The 20,006-nt window shown below is 41.4% G+C and overlaps 1 protein-coding gene across 24 annotated transcripts in view; it reads left to right on the plus strand.

The window, feature by feature from the left end:
* OSBPL2 (oxysterol binding protein like 2) overlaps nt 1-20,006 on the plus strand; it is a 55,889-nt gene that overhangs the window by 14,455 nt on the left and 21,428 nt on the right. For 10 of the 24 annotated variants that reach the window (XR_010592330.1, XR_010592327.1, XR_010592332.1 and 7 more), the window contains 5 exons: nt 3,443-3,526; nt 5,456-5,579; nt 7,901-8,064; nt 15,748-15,895; nt 18,670-18,745. Coding sequence is in view for 18 of the 24 variants with exons in the window: in XM_065566114.1 (XP_065422186.1) it covers nt 8,028-8,064; nt 15,748-15,895; nt 18,670-18,745 (261 nt within the window). In the remaining 6 variants the exon portion in view is untranslated. Of the gene's footprint in view, nt 1-3,442; nt 3,527-5,455; nt 5,580-7,900; nt 8,065-11,867; nt 11,906-15,747; nt 15,896-18,669; nt 18,746-20,006 lie in introns of all 24 variants that reach the window. The other 14 variants (XR_010592331.1, XM_065566122.1, XM_065566115.1 and 11 more) reach the window with 5 other exon arrangements.

Here is a 20,006-nt window from a genome sequence, read left to right on the forward strand (position 1 = left end):
CGGCTTGTGGAGTGTCTTTAGGGGTTTTTTAGGTGTCTATTTTCCTTATGTGATGTGCTCTACAAACAGGGTACCATGATTATGTTCTAACTCAAAAGGTTGAATAAGAAAAAAATACCTGTCTAGGATTTAATGTGACTTTTAAAACTTCTTTATTTTCTTTAAAAGTGGTTTGATCCTTATTTCTAAAAAGGAAAAAAGTACATTAGCCAAACTTGGGATTAAATAAATGTGAAGCTATTCACTGGAAAAGGATAAGGCCCTGATCTTGCAACTTGTTTTGCATGGGTAGAGCCCTGCACTTTCACTTACACCGGTTGATTTCAGTGGTCTGGCCTCTTGGAACAAGTTGCAGTATTATCTAAAAAAGCAGTGCAATCTGCTAGATATTCATGCTTTGCCTAAGAATTCAAGTAGTTGCTACTGATAGAGTGGGGGAAAGAAACCCAGTGCTTTGAGTTTACCATGAAAAGGGGAATTGGGAGAGACCGTTATGGTAGTTCGAAAACCTGAAGATGAAATTAGAAAGCCAAGGAGCCAAGCCTTTTGTATGATTTGAGATAGAATACATAATCCTCTAATGCACAGAGGAATATACAGACAGAATAACTAATGCATACAGTACCTATTGCTGCATATTACTCTTTCTATCCTGCTGATTATAAACTATTATTTGCCATATCAAGTGTCTTAAGTAAAAAATAGGGAGGTTTTCTTTGCCTTGTAGTTTAAAGAAACTAAATTAAAGCTGGAAGTCTCCTATTGTACAATAACAATAGTAAAAGTTGAGTACCGTATTCAGATACTATTCGGTTTTTCTTTTTGGTCTTATGTTTTTGTAAACAAGCCTTTCAAAGGCTTTCCTTCCAGTCATATAGCTTATTCTACTGATGAGGGTTTTTTTTTTCTTTTTAAAACTTTCCTTCCTTACAGGGGATATGAAAGGATTAGTACCTGTAGTTTCTGTTGAGTACATTTCTGCATGTGCCTTTTTGGCTTGAGTACTTGGTGCTTTTGTGCAGTGCGTACTGCAACAAATTATTTGACATGTCCATTTTATTGTGAACATTGCTACATGTTTAATGGCTTTACACTGCTTTGCCCAGAGGTATGTCCACAGGTACCTGGCTATGCGAAAGTGTACAAACTCCCAGATAAATTGCTGGAAATGCATTGGCATTTCAGTTGTGTACCTTGCTTTGATCATTGGGAGTCAGGTAGCTTAAACCCTGCATCAACCTTTAAAAATGTAATACTGAATGGAGTTTGTGACCACATGACTGGTGTTTGGAATTTGATTTCAGTCCCCTAAATGTTCTAACTTTTTAGTCACTTGGCACTAGAATTCTTATTTCAAGATTGGCGTTTGCATTACTAAACCGTGCTCTAGGGCAGTTTGATATTTGTGATACCTTGTTTAACCTGTTGGTTTTACAACACCATCAAAGCACAAGGCTTATTTAAGTGGGACCAACACGGTAATCCTCTGATCAGAAGATACCGTAACATCCTGTAAACTTCTGGCAAACAGAGATGGAATCCATTCAATACTATGATGGTTTGTATGGGAGAGACCACATGACTGTCGCTAGCCTGGTCTTTTAAAAGCGACACAAGCATCAAATTATTCCCACTCTGATTTGGGAAATATGATACCGTTGAGATGTTCTGAACAACTAGCCCATCACCATGTAATGAGGATAGGAACGAAGAGGTATTAAACCACAGACCATTTAAAAGCAGTAAGTGTCTAAGCTAAATTCACAAAGGTGCCGAAAGGCCAAAATTCCCTGCTGCATATGGGTTATTGGAACATGCAATATTTTTTGATATTGACCCTTTCAGTTGAAAGGCTCCCAAAGTGCTTTAGAGCTACTGTACATACTTATCATTCAGCCACCATTGGGAATGGACAGCAGCAATAAACTGAGTCACTGAACAACAGTGGGGGAGGGGAAATTATTAGCATATGATACTGGTGAAAACCCTACGTTTAAAACCTCTGTTTCTAAGGTGTCTGAACTCTTTTGTGAGGTCCCTCCAATCACCAGTTGCCAATCTGCTTAGCTTCAACTTTTGGCTCGGAATAGTTTTGTTTTTTGCAGCATTTAGAGAAAGTCGGATTCCTGTAATAGAACAGGAAGCACATTCCAGCACTATATAGGTGTTTGTGATGTCATTGGCTGCTGCATGGGAAGCAGAACCCAGGATTTGGCTTTGGCAGGTAACCGAAGGGGGCAATGCCTTCCGAAAGGATTTGTGACTTCAGTCCAGCCATGGGTAGTTTTAGCTCAAACTTTTTTTTTTTTTTTTAAATAACTTTATCAGCTTAACATTCCTCTTTTATCCTATTCTTGGACCTGCTTCTCATTTGTGCTGATGTAATTCCGTTGACCTCAGTAGGGGTTACCCTTCCTTTTACATGTTGTATCTGAATCAGAGGCTACATTAGACTGTGCTTTGGCCTCAGCTTGCAGGCTTTGTTCTGAAAGATCATCACCTTTTGATTTTTTGAGAGAGGAACACTGTATCAAACCATTAGTTTGGCCTTGTTGTCTTGTCTTATCTGTTTTCTATTTCAAAACTGACCAAACCACTTTCCTACATATCTGGGCTCCAGTTCACTTACTCATTATCAATCTGCATCCCAGAAATTTGTTTTCACCAGTTTATTAACCCCGACAACACATTTGATTGTTAATTATGGCATCACAAAAATGAGACAGCTGGGAGCTGAGAACAGGAATTGGAATGGCTTCTTGGGTGACTCTGGACAAGTTGCTTAATCTTCCTTTGCTTTGTACAATCAAGATTAAACCTAAGGTTAAGACCCCGCAGAAGACTGTCAAGAGGGGAGCCTGGGCAGAACAATTCAAAATGTCCTAGAGTTCAGTGGATGGGAGAATGCAGTGGAGTAGTGAAACCAACAACTTTCTTGCTACTTTAAAAAAAAAAAAAAAAAAACAACGTTGTAGTTGGACAGCCCTGGAGGTTGAGATCCTATCTACTCAGAACAGGTAGAGCACAGGCTGTGCAAACTTGCATACACTGCTTTCTGTTAAAGTCTCCGCCTTTCCTAGAGAAACTGTTTCCTCTGTGGGAGGTAGCTCACCCTTTGTTTCCATTCCATGCTTGGTTGTCAGTGAGGATTGTGATCTCAGTCTGGTTCTTGGTGGACAGTTGTCTACATTTCTAATAATCGATTGCAAATAAATCCAGTGACTATATCTCTGAACTGGATGCATACTTTTGACCTGGAGTTAAAAGGTGCTAAACCAGTATCTTGAGCCGTCCAGTCCTTTCCCACAACATTTTTGTATTTTTCTTTTGCAGCTCTTTTTATTGAAGTCTTTGTTTTTGGTTGCACAGCAGGAGAGCTTGCTGTACTTGAAAGTCCTGTATGAAGTGTAAATGATGATCTCTCTATCTTGTTTTATTCCAGATAAACAGTAATTTCGTCTCAAGCTTGCAACTGAGGGATACTTCAGGCTTTCAACATTGTTAATACACAAGACTGCTTCTTAAAGTGAGTCTGCTTTTCATAAAGTGTTACATAAAACTTCAGTCCGTTACTTGAACAATGAATGAAAACTGGTCCAACCTTTGTTCCTGCTTACGAATGCAACAAGATGGAAAAAACTTCGATGGCTCACGATTTTTTTTACACACTGACATTTATGTTGAAGTACACATCACTACAACTTCTATATTAGCTCTAAATAATAGAATTCTCCTTCTTGCCCCTTCAACAGAACACAAACTGGGAGTGGGTAAGGGAAGAGGTGGACGTGCCATGTTTTCAGTGGGTAGAAGCCTGTCTTGTACATGAAAATTAGCACAATTTATATGTATGACTGCATGCCATTTAAAACTGGCATATTATATCGTATGTTTGCTATCACTGTTCTAGGTATGCAGATTTTGTTTCTATGTAAAACAAGCACATACTTTTAACGTGTTTAGCACAATGACCTACAACTCTGCTTTCAGTAGGTCATCATGAACAAGGTGTGGACATGGCATATAGAATATTTAGTTTGAAATTCAGATTTTTTTTCCTTTCTTTTCTGCTTTTGGTTCCCCTGGTGTGTGCATGTGTATAATAAAAATTGGCTTTAGTGAAACCTGTGTAGGCCACACAGTGTGAAATAACTAATTCAATAAACATTCTTAACAGTGTGTTTTATAAAATCTTTTTGGCCTTTTGAATATTTCTGTGTTCAATGAATGTAGGTAACTTCTTGAGTTAGGAATGTAATGCAAAACCTTTTTAGATATTGTCAACATGGAAAAGCAGGAGAATAGTCTGAGAGCTATATCTTCTACAAACACTATATATTCAGTTACAGAGAGAATATTCAGTGTAAACCACACTAAATTTACAGCAAAGAAATCTATTCTCTCTTAGCGCACCCCCTTACCCTGAGAAAAACCAAAGGAACCCTTAGGGTGGTTGGTTGGGTATGACTACACAGCAAAGAAAAACCTGCAGCTGGCCCATGCCAGCTGACGGGCTTGCTGGGTTCGGGCTGTGGGGCTGTTTCATTGTTGTGTAGACTTCCACGTCCGGGCTGCAGCCCAGGCTCTAGGACCCTGAGCGGTGGGCAGGTCCTAGAGCCCAGTCTTTCTCAACCAGTTGTAATTCTCTCAAGGCTGATGCTTTCAAGTTCAAGTGGCCTACATTACTGCAGTCTAGATGGGAAGCAACAAAAGTGTGTTTCACAAGGGATAGGTGGTCATCTACAAGGGCATTCTAGCCAGCTGGAGATGGCAGAAGTTGTTACTTGCAGAAATGGCTGTCAACAGTCGGTGTTGAACAGTTCAGAAAAACTCCTATGTTGCAGGCTGCCTTGATGAAATGTGGTTGTCTCTCTCTTATTAGTGGACTCAAGGCATGTTTTCAGTTGGGTTGTCTAAGGGTTAGATGACAATGGTAAATACGTTGACACCTGTCTCTGGTAGATGTGACAATATCCTGCAACATTCTGGACAAACTTTATTGAATTAAGTTAAATCTTCTATTTTTAGGAATTCATTGTATTCAAAATGTAAATCCTAGAAATACGGGTCTGGAAGGGACCTCAAAGTCATCAAGTTAAGCCCTTTGTGCTGTGGCAGGACCAAGGAAATCTAGACCACCCCTGACAGGTGTTTGGCCAACATGTTTTTAAAAACCTCCAATGATGGGGATTCCGCATCCTTTTCTTCCTTGGAAGCCTATTCCAGATCTTAACTCCCTTATATTAGAAAGTTTTTCCTAATATCGACCCTAAATCTCCCTTGCTGCAGATTAAAACCATAACTTCTTGTCCTGGCTTCAGTGGACATGGAGACCAACTGATCTCTTCCTTTTTATAACAGCCCTTAACTTCTGTGAAAACTGTTAGCAGGTCCCCCATTGGTGGTCTTTTCTCAAGACTAAACATGCCTAGATTTTTTTTTTTTTTAACCTCAGGTTCTGAGCTGAAGCAATGGTGAACTTGTGACCACAGGAGAAAGCCCTGTTTGAAGGACTAATCGCTAACCAAAGCCCTTGTTGGAGTGGGGGAGTGATTTCTGCTGAGTTTATTAGCATGCATGTAGGTTCTTTTATTGTTTTTAATATATTTTCTTTGTAATGCTTTTATCTTAAGAATAAAAGTTCTTGCTTAGAAAGAACTGTGTGGTAATTTGTGACTGTGGCCGTAATAATATGTACCATCTCTGAGGAGAGAAGCGAAGCAAGGCCTGTGTTTAGGCAGACTGTCTTTTGCTGGGAATATCATAGTATAGTCAGGGAACTATGCTGCCTAGAAATACCCTGCTCAGAAGGGGGGAGAGAGATGCAGGTCTCCACCCAAGAAAGCTTTGGGCTGAGAAGCTGGGAGCCTAGAGTGAGTGCCTTTGCTGGACCATGGAGGGGAAATTCAAGTGCAGTTGCCCTGAACTGTGGCACTGTTAGTGCTACTGCTTCCAATGTTGCTTCTGCTGGTAGTGAATTATGGCCAGGGTATTCTTGATTGTGACTTAGGAGCCTGTCTTGAAGTACACCTCTACCCCAATATAATGCTGTCCTCGGGAGCCCAAATATCTTACCGCGTTCTAGGTGAAACCGCGTTATATCGAACTTGCTTTGATCCACCGGAGCGCGCAGCCCTGCCACCCCGGTGCACTGCTTTACCGCGTTATATCTGAATTCCTGTTCTCTCTGGATGTGTTATATTGGGGTAGAGGTGTAATAACTTAAGTGGGCTATAGAATGGTACTAAACAAACTGAAATGTTCCACTGTGGAAGTCCTCTGTCCGAATGAAGAGCAGGAAGGTTGCATTTGTATCGGGAGTCGCATGGTTTTTGTTCTGCAGGAAAAATTAAAGGGATTTGAAATACAGCTGGAGTCACTTCAGCAAGAAGCTAAACTGGATAAGAAAAACAGAGCTATCCCAAGACATTACAGGTGAAGGATAGAATGGCAATGGTTTTTATTAATCCAAGTGGAAGTGCCAAAGTTAGTTCCCCCCCCCCTAGAAAACTCCTCCTCTTGCAGGTGAAGTGGGATCTTTAGTGACAGCGAGTAGTCAGGACTTCTAGTACTGTTTTAGTTGTATTATGTTGTTGTTGTTCAGTGCTAGTGTAATGTATTAACTTAATGCATGGTTGATTAATTATTGAATCTTTAAACCTTCAGTATTCTGGAAACTGCATATAGTACTAAGTATCTGGTTTTTCTGCTTTGGCTAAATTGAAACTGAACCAAGTGTAAATGTTTTCAATACATAAATGCCAAGCAACTGAAATAAATCAAATCTAGCCTATGCATCAAGCCTACCTGGTGATTTCATGCAATTTGTTTGCAGTGTATTTAGCTGCACTGTATGTGAGAAAGTGGCACTATCTCTTTTCCTTGTTCACTCTTGCCAAAAACAAAACCAGCAGCTGGCTTTATCTTGGCTTGCAGCCAGTTGGTGCAAGAGTTGAGTCTGGCAGTGGCTGACACAACTGAGTGCCTGCACTGCGAATGACTTTCCAGGTCTCCAGAATGGAAATAGCTACGTGGTGCCATGCTTTTCTGCAGAGGTGACATTCAGGGTTGATAGTCACTTTCCCTCCCTGGCTCCATACAGAGTAGATCCTAAATAAATAAATTAAATTAATGGAGATATCCTATATCCTAGAACCGGAAGGGACCTTGAAAGGTCATCGAGTCCAGCCCCCTGCCTTCACTAGCAGGAGCAAGTACTGATCTTGCCCCAGATCCCTAAGTGGCCCCCTCAAGGATTGAACTCACAAGCCTGGGTTTAGCAGGCCAATGCTCAAACCACTGAGCTATCCCTCCTCCCCCGGGTGATAAGTGTGCTGGTAATCTGTTTTGCCCTCTAAGAGGGCAAGTTTTCCCTCCACCAAACACTTTCTCCCTTTGCTGCTACTTGACTGCCCTGGCTTCCATCCGCTGTATGACACCTACCTTTGCTGCAGGCCTCATTTTAAATATAAGTATAAGTAAATTCAAAAGCAATGTTTCGCAATTATTTTTCTTAGTATAAAGTCACCAATATAGACTATAATCCCCAAAAGCTTTAAAAATTAAAGCCAGTGGGCAGTATATAGGATAAATATATAGAAAATGATAGTGTGGATAAATTGTTCTGCCATTCCTTACAGTAGTAGATGATACAGTATTGCCCATCTTTGGAATGATTTGATTTTTTTAATTAAAGAAACTTATTTTGGATTTATATTCTCTTCCCCCCTCCCCCACTGTTATTAAATACCAGTGGATATAAACATAAGGATTCAAGTGCCTGGGTTTTCACTTGTCAGGGATGGGGAAACTGGAGGATATGGGTTTTGTAAGGTTTTTCCCCAAAATAAGCAATGTGAAAGCACTAATATTCTGTCTTTCCCCCCATCTTCTCAAATAGATCATCTAAAGTGACTTGGTATTTATGAAGGAAGATTCCATTCCACAAAAATGTTTAATCTTTAAATTCAGCAAAATGATGCATTAGAGGAAGCCAAGTTGGCGGTTCAAAGATTTCATACTGAAGGATGAATAGTGAAGAGGAGTTCTTTGATGCCGTTACGGGTGAGTAAAAGCCAAACTGCAAAATTAAAATTACAGTTTGTATGTGCTTGTGGCACGCCAGAGTATAAAATCTGTTGTTAAGAAATCAAGCACCATTATTACAATCTGTGATGAAAACCATTTGAAGAGAAGAAAAGGGAATCCTTTTATTGCTGGTTTGAGCCTGGCCTAGGAACTCCTTAATGCTGGCTCTCCCTATTGCCTTGAATAAATCGTTTCGCCCCTCTGCCTCAGCTTCATGATCTGTAAAATGGGGATAAACTCACTAGACTGTAAAAAGCAACAGAGGGTCCTGTGGCACCTTTAAGACTAACAGAAGTAGTCTCACTAGACTGGTGAGGCTTAATGTTTGTAAAGCATTTTGAAAATGAAAACGGTTACGTAAGTGCTGAGTGTTGTTTTAACTTCAGTGGAGAACTTGTCCCACGGTGTTGAAGTGGAAAGTGTTTTCTAGTTAGAAATTCATTAATATAAAACAACACTCCCAATGTAAGGAGCCCAAATCTTTGCTCTCCTGTGTTGCCCTCAGAAAAGCAAACATGAACCTCTTGACACCTGAATGTTGTGTCACAGTACTTTCCTTTGAACTAATGAGGAACACTGGTTGTTTGTAATAGCCTTACATGGTTTTAAAGGTGAACTGAAATGCTTTTTAAAAATAAATTTATATTTAAAAAAAACATTTAAAGATCCCAAGGTATTAACCTCCAACTTCCTGAATGGTTTTCCAAATGTTGAGGAATGGGAAATATTGGAAGCTGGCTGACTCCGGTGATTTGCTCCCTCCTTGCTGGAAGTGTAGAGTCATGCATTGGACCTGAGAACTCCTCTAACCCTGTGCTTATCTTATTCGTATGCAAAAAGAAAGATGATGGGAGGGAGGAGAAGGAAAAAGTCTAGGCAAAGGAAGCTCCAGGTCTTAGGATATGTCTGCAATACAGCAGCACAGCTGTGTAGACGCTGCCTACGTCAATGGAAAGGGTTTTTCCGTCTGTGTAGTTAATCCATCTCTCTGAGGAATGGTAACTAAGTCAATGGAATAATTTTTCTGTTGACCTAGCCATGTCTGCACCAGGAGTTAGGTTGAGCTAACTGCATCATACGGATTATGAAACTTTTTGCAGCACTGAGTGATGTAGCCAGGTCAATCTAATTTTTAAGCGTCGGCCAGGCCTAGGCCCTTTAAAGGGATGAGGCCCCATTCCAAATCCAACTGCTTTTTTGTGTGGGCTTGGAATCACAGTGCTTTCAAAGTTTGCCTCTCTTGATTCAGGGAGCTGGGGCTGCATGGCTTTTCCTGTTGTGGGTTTTGCTGCTCCCAGACCTCTTCTCCCACTGGCTGCTGTCTTTCCCTCCAGCACACTGTTCTGGTATAAGTTTCCCTGTCCTTAGACTTCTGGCATGGTTTAGATAGGGAGCCATGTTCAGTGCTGACTTTCTGTGGCAGGTTTTCCTGCTCCCCCTCCCGCTCCGCCCCCCAGTGTTATCTTACCAGTAGCAGACTGTCTTCCCCTTGCTGTCCTGTTCCCCCATCTAGCCACGTGGTTTGTAGCCTGCTGCCCTCTCAGGGTAACCTTCCAGCTTGGTAGTCTGTACTGCCTGTCCCAAACCCTGTAGAGCAGTGGTTCTCCACCTGCAAGCCATTTGTGGCCCAATCAGCACTAATATATAATATAGGGTGGATGTGGTCCACATAACGCATAGAGAGCTGGCCCAGAATGGTAAGTAGGTTGAGAACCACTGCTGTAGTGCATTGGAGTGAATCCCAGGACTTCCATTTAGAGGCACTGGCTGGTGTGGTGGTGTCTCACCAGTGTTTGGAACAGGCCCCAAGGTCTTTCTGCAGTTGTCTACCTCACCTCTTTGTGCTTGCCCTTCTTTTTGCTGCTCCCAGCCCTGCAGAGTATGCACCTGCCACAGACTCCCCTTGTTGGGCCTCTTTAGGTTCTGGTGGGTCCTGATTCTAGCCAACCTATCAGGGTTCTGGGTTGGTCCCCATGTCCCTGATTTAGATCTATATTCCAAGGAGTGCGTGGTCAGATTCTGGATCTTGATCCTTCTATGGAGTGTCCAGTCTGAGATGAGTTTGAAGTGATCATTTCTGGATTCTGTAGGACCCGAGGCCCTCAAAGCTGGATGCTCTTAGCAGAACCAGCAGTCTGCTCTTTCCAGGGTTATGCTCTCTTTCTCCACTGAGCTTGCCACTAAAAGGGCAGATGTGACCTTCAGATGTACAGAGGCCCGTCTTGTAGACCACTGTGCTGCCTAAGAGGACCGGGATACACTTGAGTTCCTCAGTAGCCCAAGTTATGTTGTCCTTCCTCCTCATATGAGGAACTAGTACTCAATTCACAGGAAGCAAGAGCCTCTCTGCAGTGGTGACTGTGACATTCTGCCTGTGCTTGTCTCTTATCCTCTCCCCTGTGGACACTTGTTCTGTGCAAGAATGGATGCCAATCTGTTGGGGTGGGGAATCTACTTCTCTGTCTAGGCTTTTTCAGTTGGGAACAGACACTTCACCGGGGACCTGTGAGAGAAAACTGCGTGGTGCTCACTTGTCCTTGCATATTTTGAGAATTCCTCTTTGTGGCACTTGTGTCCTGATTCATCCTCACTAAATGAATGGTTGTTGCACATGTGAGCAGGAATCAAGGAAGCCAGAGCTTGTTACTTGGAGCACAAATTTTCTGTCTTGTGTTTCTGGGTGGAGAATAGTTTCCTTGCGTTCCGGGACTACTTTAGGGAACTTTTATGCACACCAGTAGGATCCACATGGGCTAGTTAGTGCACAACACATTGGTGCACATTAGAATTTACATCCCTGCTAGTGCAAACTAAAGCACCATGTAGACAAGCCCAGAGAGTCTTCAGGAAAATTATGCAGGTCAGGGAACAGGTTACTTTAATCACTCACTTCTTGCCCGGGTTACTGTGCTTCTTGGCTCTGTCAAGCTTGTCTTGGACTCATTAAGGACTTCTATGCCATCTGAACCTGCTGTGGTGAGACTCTGTTCCCTTCATCAGTTCTGCCAGACTTCAGGTGAATGGATCAGATGTGTTGAGTGGAAGAGTTGCCATAGAAAGAGGAGAGTTCCTGGCTAGTTGCTGCAATGATTCCATCGTTGCCAAAACAAAAATGGTCTTGTTGACGGGCTCTTACCTTTATTCCAAGGGTTAATCCTGAATACCATGAAATCTCCTTCAGCTGTCGTGCAAACACTAATCTCTCAGCCTGGGATGTACCTGAGCAGGTTGCTCTTCCCCTCTTACTGTTAATTATTGTTCAACTTAGATCATTTCTCTTGGGGGGAGGAGGAACTGAAGCATTAGCTGTTCAGTTGCTGGTTAATTCATGGTTTTTACCATCTGGATCTGACCATATCAGCACTTTCTGCCTCTGATTGTGTGTTCAAATTGTCTTGTGAAAGGTAAGCCCTGCCTCCTGTTGAAAGTGGCTCAATACAACCGCAGTCTGAAAAAACTGGTTTTCTTTCCAAGGATGGGGGAGTGGTGACCTCTGACAAAATACAATGACCATAAATTGTATTTATCGTGGTCTGCCATTCAGGTTCTCTCCCACCTGCCCTCTCTAGGTCTGTAGGCTCTTGATAGGTTACATCATGAATTTGATTTTCTTCCTGTCTAGTGACTAGGACCTGGAGTTTAAGCTCAGGAAGCTGATGACTGATAAAAGGGGAGGTCTTATGTCGTATATACTCTGTGACTCATGGAATACTTTGCCTCCTTGCTTCCTGTTAGGTAGAGGTATAGCATAGTTTGAATGGGCTGATTTTCCTTTGCAGGATGGGGAAGAAGAGAACTACGAAAAACAGAATCACTGGTAAGTCATTTTTCGTTAAACTCTTGAAATGGATTAATTTATGACCACGTCTGAATATATGTTGTGTGAATGATTTTGGATCTATACTTTTTTAAAAAGCATTTTGGTTCACCTTTAAAACGTATAGTTTGGGAGTTGTGTTGGAGGATTAAGTTGATACTTTGCCACTGCTGCCTTCACAGTCTTCTTATTTTTCCCCTCCAAAACCTCACAGCTGGTTTATACCTCAGATCTTTTTTACTACAGTGTGACTAACCTGTAACTAATCTTTATCTGGTGAATGCCTCTGTATTTTGGAGGCATTACTTAGTGATGTCCAAAGAAGAGAGATTTCCTAGAAGACCTTATTCTTTCAAAAAGTCCCACTCAAATGTTGTTTATCATTCCCCTCTCAGCAACATGTTCTGGATTTTTTTAAAAAGCCACTTTTAGCTTTTCTAAGCAGTCCTACAGAGTCTTCTACTCCCTTTTTAAAATTCAAAATTACATGCAGAGAGACAATTTGGCTAACTAACAATTGTAAAACTTTCTCAGCTGACTTGCAGTAGATAACCTTAACAGCTTCTGAGAATTGGCTTAGAATGTGCACGTGGAGTCGTTGCCATATTTCGTGATTACCTACCTGAGCATCCTATTTTAAAATGTAGATAAAATTAAGTGAAAATAAGCTCCTAACAGAGCAGATTTACCTATTTCTGATGTATTTAAAATAAGTTCTACCGGAGTTGGGGTTGAAGGTTTTTTGCCTGTCCTCAAAATTTGAATATATTTGTTTTGGTATTGTATAGTCATTGATGATGACCGGATGAAATTATATTTTGTTCTGTGTGTAATCACCCTTTCCATCTGAACTAAATACATGTTGACGTATGAGAACAGCATGAGTGACTCATTTACTGAGGTGAAATAGAATGATTGGTATGTAGACACTGGGACACTTTTTCAGTTATTCTGAAATAATTATTCCCTCAAAGAAATTGCAAGGTTCTAGGCACAATCAAAGGTTATAATTCCACCGTGAGATGCTTGTCTGATAATCATACCCTTGTAGACTGACTCAGCCTTTTATGGAGCTTTCAGGGGTTTTTTAAAGGCATGTTTAACTCATTGGAAGTAGCTGGTAAGAATGATAGTATTCCATGAGATTTAACTACACTTTTTTATTATAAATGAATGTCCCTTTTACTGTGGACTGGCTAATGATAAGCATGTGTTCAAGACAGGTGTTCCAAAGTAGTGTTTATTTTAATCATCTGTATATTACATCTATTATTGTTCCCAGTTAAGTGTTAAATCCCATTGGGATGAGTTTGTAATTATGTAATGACACACCTGAGAGATTGGGGTGTAGCAGAAGGTATTAATGAGTGTCCTCATCCTCTGTGCCTTATGCTAATTATAATATCACACCACCGATACTTCCCTCTGCTTCTGAGATTGCTTAAAATTAGCATGCTGGGAATGTAATTTTTTGTTTCAGAATTGTATAGCTTTCTGAAAGGAATTTCACTAACAGAATGAAAGCACTTCACGGGAGCTAAAAATACAACTTCTGCTTTAATAATATCAAAATAATAGCTCTCCCTTAGTTTATTAGTATTTAAACCCCTTGTTGGACTAAACTCAGCAAGTTAAAAGCTGAATTATCCTTGTCATAACCTGATTCTTATTCCGAAAGCCTGATTTAAAGTTAATGGGACTCTTTCTCATATAAGCAGAGTGAAGCTTTCCAGTGTCATATTAGTTCCGTTGTTGTTGTTGTTGTTTAAATTTTGTGGGTGGAGTTGTGTTACCTAAAAGAGACAAAAGAGGGAGGGGGAACATGAGAAAGGGTAGGAATGAATAGCCACTCGGCATAGGGGAGAGAAGGCCAAGGGGGAAAATTACAAAAAGCACTCTGGCTTCAGTGCACTGCTTCTGCAGCTGCTCCTGCCAACTTCTGTCTCTGGCTGACTCCTCCATGCAGGTTTTTTAATCCTAGACCACGTGACTGGTGAAAGGAGACGGGGTGATGCCTGGGTTCTAGTTTTCATGATTGGTTTTCATCCCCAATGAGCTCCTGGTCTGGTGGCCCTAACTGGAGAAGGACGCTTGATCAGTTAAGTGTGCTCTTCTAGTCACTGAAAAAGACAGATGCTTTAATCTTGAAAGCATTTGGGATGTGTGTGAGGTTCTGTTAATACTGATGCCCTAAATATCGGTTAGTGAGTTGAAGGAAGTAAAAGTCTGGATAGGTGAAGCATTTCTGCTGGCAAACATCCTGTAGAACAGGCTGTCATGCAAATTCAGGAGCTCTATTTTGGGTGTTTTTATCTGACTTGCGTTTGTAGAGTATGGATCAATGGATGCACTTAAAGTGCCTTCATTTTTTGTTATTTCCCTGTAAAATGGAGATCAACGTCCAGATTTCCCCCCTCCCCATTATTAGAGCACCTGCTTTTCCCAATCTCACAATTTAGAGCCAACTCTAAAAAGTCTTTAAAAAGACCCTGTATAATTTACACTGCTTCATTGCACTTCTTTAAGCACTCTTTCAAAATTGTTACATCACAGCGTCCTATATACCCTGAATTTGTGAAATATTGCTGCAAATCGTGTGTGTTTGTTAGTGGATTCACTCCTGCAGTATGAGACCTCTTGAGCCACAGCTGAGGATATGCCCCCTGGTAATAGATGTGGATGGCACCAAAGAGGTCGCATGCTTATTCATAGAGGTTGGGCGTGAGGTGGGAACTCATATTGGGGAATCTGGTCAATTTCCGTTCCAGTATGGTGTGATGGTTCTAAGGGTGACCAGAACTAGGTCGGTGAGTCACCTTGTTACCCCCTGCTTCTAGCGAGAGAGAGACTTGCTTGTGCATAACTGGGTGTCAGCTCCCTGATGCTACCAGCCCGTCAGCCATCCAACAGTGTTCTCTGAGCTATGCTTGTCTTGTTTTCATGTCATCTTACTAGATTTAAAAAAAGGTATATTCCTTATTTCAGCATTTGTTTCTTTGTATCATTTCATTTTATAAAGAAACTGTACACAATAGACTTAAAACTCAATTATGTATGTGCCAGTTCACTCTGACTTAGCAACGTCTGTTTCTCTATCGTCTCTTAGTAATAAAACTGTTTGTATAAATAGGTCATCTTCACTTTTAGAAGACCTATGACAAAGTATCAGAGGGGTAGCCGTGTTAGTCTGAATCTGTAAAAAGCAACAGAGGGTCCTGTGGCACCTTTGAGACTAACTGAAGTACTGGGAGCATAAGCTTTCGTGGGTAAGAACCTCACTTCTTCAGATGCAAGGTAAGTGAGGTTCTTACCCACGAAAGCTTATGCTCCCAGTACTTCAGTTAGTCTCAAAGGTGCCACAGGACCCTCTGTTGCTTATGACAAAGTAGAATCATAGAAGAGTAGGACTGGAAGGGATCTCGAGAGGTCATCTAGTCCAGTCCCCTGCACTTAAGGCAGGACATGCAAAATCATGTAGTTGAACCAAATGATTATAATTGCACTTAAATTGCAGCTCTGAAGTAGGGAAGGCCATGGACTTAATCAGATTAGAAGCTATTGAGCAATTCACAGTATTATGTTTGGTAAGATGAAAAAATTGGTTGTGGGGGCTTGATACCAAAGTGATACTTGGCTCTGTATGCTCTTGGAAACTAGATCATATAACAAAGGTTCTGGACTTGGTGATATTACGTAGTAAAATGCATGGTGTATGTCTAGGTTTTTAAGGTAAGTGTATTTACTGCTAGTATATTACTAACAGGTGTGCAGTATAAGCAGGTACTGTATGTCGAGTCCTGAAGTTCTTGAGAAAGTTATTGACCTGTACTTGTTGTATACAGGCTTCGATTCCGACAATTCTTCAGGAGACTTTTCAGAAACCAATCATAAAGTTGCAGAAATGCTTGATCTGGATCCACCCCAAAGCAATAGGACTGGAAAACATAATGGAGAGAGGCAGCTTCATGAGAATGGAATTAAGAAACACAGGTAGGTATGTCAGAGTGCATGCTCACCGGTAAAGGAAACCTATCCGGTAGATGCAGTTACAATTTCAGGGTAACTGTACCTGTATTTTACCCTTATGTGGTTGCTTGAGGGCACGCACTTAAAGGTTCCTGGCTCCCAGCTGTCACCTCACTTGTGCGGAGACCTGCATCTCACTCCCTTCTGACTGGGGATTTTAAGGCTGTACGGCTCCCTGCCTTACGCTGTGATATCCCCAGCGAGCCAGACTGCCTAAACAGGCCTATGTCTGCGCATTTCTTTCTCTGTTAAGGCTATGACCAGTGTATTGCCTGCACTTACAAGTTACCACACAGCTTCTTCTAAGCAAGCACTTTTTTATTCTTAAGCATTACAGAGAAAACATAATAAAACAACAAAAATTCCTACAAGCCTGCTAAAAAACTTACCAGAGGTCACCCCCAATTCCAACCTAGGGCTCTGATAGGTTAGTCCTTCAAACCCCACAGCTGGGTTTTCCCATCATTACAAGTTCATATCCGTCCTAGATCCAGAACAAAAACTCAGATTGGACAGATTAGCTGCTGCTTTATACAGCTTCAGTCTTTGATCTTGGCCTTCTGTAATAGGTAATCAGCAGACAACGGCCCTTTCTTTAGTACATAGTTTTGAAAGGCTGGCTTTTTGCATCACCAGAGTTAGGGACTTTGCATTAACTTCTCCCTAGGGATTCCCCAAGAAATCCACTTACCCTTTATTGTCCCAAAAGTCCATACTTGTCTGGCACATCTTCAGTATAGGCTTTTCAACTCTCAGGTCTTACATCTGTCACATCTCCCACCTAGAGAAGTTGCATACAATCCAAGCCCACAGTAATACCTACATTTAATACAATAAGGTTTTTCAAGGATATTGTAGGATTTTGCCATACAGTATCTCTGACAGATGCTAATCACAGTGTCTGTTTTTATAGAGAATCTGTCACCTGCACCGCTGCCAACTCTTGGCAGCTTTGGTTTTCTCCCCTTGTGTGCGTCTGACCTCAGCCCTTTGCAACACATCCCAGTGGAAGAGGACACTTCTGGCCATGCCTGTTGATCAAGACTGAGTGGAATGTTAGGCACTTAGTTATCAGAACCTCTATGTAGAAGTGCTGATAGATATCGTTGGGGTGGTCTGTGTGAAATTATCCAATAAGTCTGTCTTTAAATTTAATAAAACAAAATAAACTGTTTGCAGTGTATTCAGATGAGGTATGTTATACAAAGCCCAGTGAGGGAGGGGTGCCCCTTAGCTTAGTTACAGAGAAAAGAAAGTCTTGCATCTCTTGAAACCAGTCCCCTCTCTGACCATTTCCTGGTCACCCCCTTCCTTTTGTGTCCAGAGAGAGATCTCCCTTTCCCCTCACGGCTCTGGAAACAAGTTTGCTCTCCTGTGTTCGAATTGACTATCCCGGACCGCTCCCCATCCGCCCCAAGTAGCCTTAAAATCAATACACACAATAGATGTTGGCATACATTTGCATTCCCCCATCCTGCAGGTGGTTGTTGAGGAAGGAGAAGGAAATCCTTTGACCCTGTTAAATAGCTGCCTTTGAAAAGCTTAACTTCTTGGCTCAAGTGCAGCATTTCACAGAGCACTTTGCCTGATTGTAACCAGTTGGTACAAGAGCCTTTCCATTAGGCAGACTGGATCCTCAGTATGCGTCGCTCTTACTCATCATCCCTTATAAGAAAATAAAAATTGACAGACTCCAGAGCTTTGTCAGAGTTGCACTTCAGCCCTCTAATAATGGCTTTGATTGTCCCCTTCTCAAGGTCCATGCCTGAGCCACGTATGCTGCTTTCTGGAAGTCAGGTCAGATGCGCCTGCAGCAGCATTCCATCCTCTTCCCCTCTCTTCTCCCCCTCCACCCCCCAAAAAGGCGCCAGGATCCATTCTGGGCAAGGGGGTGGTAGCTGTGCTGGCTAGGGAGGATTTATGTTACCTTTTAGCTGGCCCAGTCAGGGATACCTAGAAAAGATGCTACAGTCCTACATTGTAGTGCTGTCTCAATTCTCTCCTGATGTGGAGGTTGCTGTGATTTTGAGGTGTGTCTGATTAGTGGTTCTTCATTGGAGTTGTGTTGCCAGGGTTTGGGGAGGGGAGGTGTCCTCCAGGGAACTTACTTATTGCAGAGATGTGGGGCATCCCATTGATCTCTGGGAATTGTGGGGGGCTGCAGGACAATATGAAGGATCTGGGGATCTTCATGGAGACTTTCTCTGAGATCTCCTGCAGGTCTTTCTATGGAAGGGGGTGGGGATGACTTGGCCCTGTGAAAGGTGGAATCTAATTTATTCTGTTAATCAGGGCATAGCTTCCTGGTATTTGTAGCATGTTCATTAACCTGGTAACTGAACGCATTATCATTGGGTCCCATCCCTTCCCTTTCTCTCCTGCCTGGATCATCCTGCTTTAAGGGGAGGGACTCTAAAGGAACACAGTCTGTCCTTTGGTGTGTTTGATAGGAGGATTCTGTTTGCATGGGTGTACATGTTACACATAAAATATACTAGCTAAGGAGGCTACTTAGTTCACTGAATAGTTCAATGTGCTGCAAGGCAGGATACCGGAGTTCTACTCCCAGCTTGGTCGCTGTGTGACCTTTGGTAAGTCACTACACCTCCCTGCCTCCCTTGCCTCTTCTGCAATGTGAGGCTTACCTTCCTTTGTAAGATGCTTTGAGATCTGTAGATGAAAAATGTGTTCTACATAAGGTATTTGTTAATTATTCTAATGGCTTTTTCACCCTACAGAACATCATTACCTGCACCGATGTTTTCTAGGAGTGATTTCAGTGTGTGGAGTATATTAAAAAAATGCATTGGACTGGTAAGTCATTCTCTGCAGTCAGAGGAGACCCAGCTTTGATTCCCCAGCATTCTTAGTAAAATGTTTATCTTAAAGGGAGGAAGATTAAGTTTTTGGAAGTACAAAAATGCAAAACCAAAGGCACCCAAACAGTGGAGTATTCTGTTGGTGCTGAAGAACTTGAAAGTGATGGTAGACAAAAGTGAAATTGACTAGTTTTATTGCTCAAGCTGAGAAATGCCAAAAGTAAGCAGCATAAATTTAAAAATTTTACAATTCTCTGTAAGGTAAGACGGTGTTAACAATTTATGTCAGAACTCTCTTTAACTTCTGACTTTTAATCTTTGTGTCCTTTAGTAAACTGAGGATTGATAAACACAGTTTTGAATAATATAGTATTTGACATTTTGTCAGAGCTGTTCGTATTGGCTTGAAAAGATTCATTAAAGAAATATTTTCATTATCTGACCCAGTAGTTGCATATGTCGAACTGATAATTTCTTACCATTTTACAAGTAATGCCCTAAAAGTCTTCTTCAGACTTATAGTCAAACTTCTTCAAACTTATCGGTATATTCTTCAATTTATATTCTTCAAACGTGGGTTGAAGAATATAAAATTACATAGCTCTATTTGTCATTACAACAGTTGTCAAAATATAATAATTTGGGACTTTATTTTGGCTTTCACATAGCTTAAAGGGATGTGATACACCAGGAAATTTCACTTTCAATTGAATGACAGAATAAGGGAATTTGTAATCTATCCTATGCCCTGTTTCTCTATTGAGAGAGTTCATGGTGTAAACTCAGGCTAGCGGGCATGATCTGAATTGGGTCACCTGATTATTGTTGACACTAAGAATTAAAGAACTCTAATTAGCAGTAGATACCAATGTAAAGGACACTTGGTCTCCAATCTTAATGGTCAGTCACTAACATTTTCTTTAATCCTTTCAAAAATTTGCAGTCATTTATTGCAGTGCTTGCATCTTAATGGGAGCAGAGAATCCCTGTCTTATCGATGCACCTTTTTTCAAAAATGGCCTGTCTTTGTTTGGCTAGAAAGAGGCATTGGATAGCAAAAGAGCCTGGGGCCTGATACATCTGCTTGTTTGAAGCTCAAGCAATGGGTCTCTTCATATCAGCAGTAGAGCAGGGTGAAACTTATTTGGCGAATACTAAGTTATCTGAAAAATGCATTTTTCAGGGCACCGAAACTATCTGCGAATTCAACTCAAATTTAGTGAATCGTTTTGATTCAACATTTTCTAAACCATTTT

The sequence above is a fragment of the Chrysemys picta genome, chromosome 13 (assembly GCF_011386835.1).
Source record: "Chrysemys picta bellii isolate R12L10 chromosome 13, ASM1138683v2, whole genome shotgun sequence".
Lineage (NCBI taxonomy): Eukaryota > Metazoa > Chordata > Testudines > Emydidae > Chrysemys > Chrysemys picta.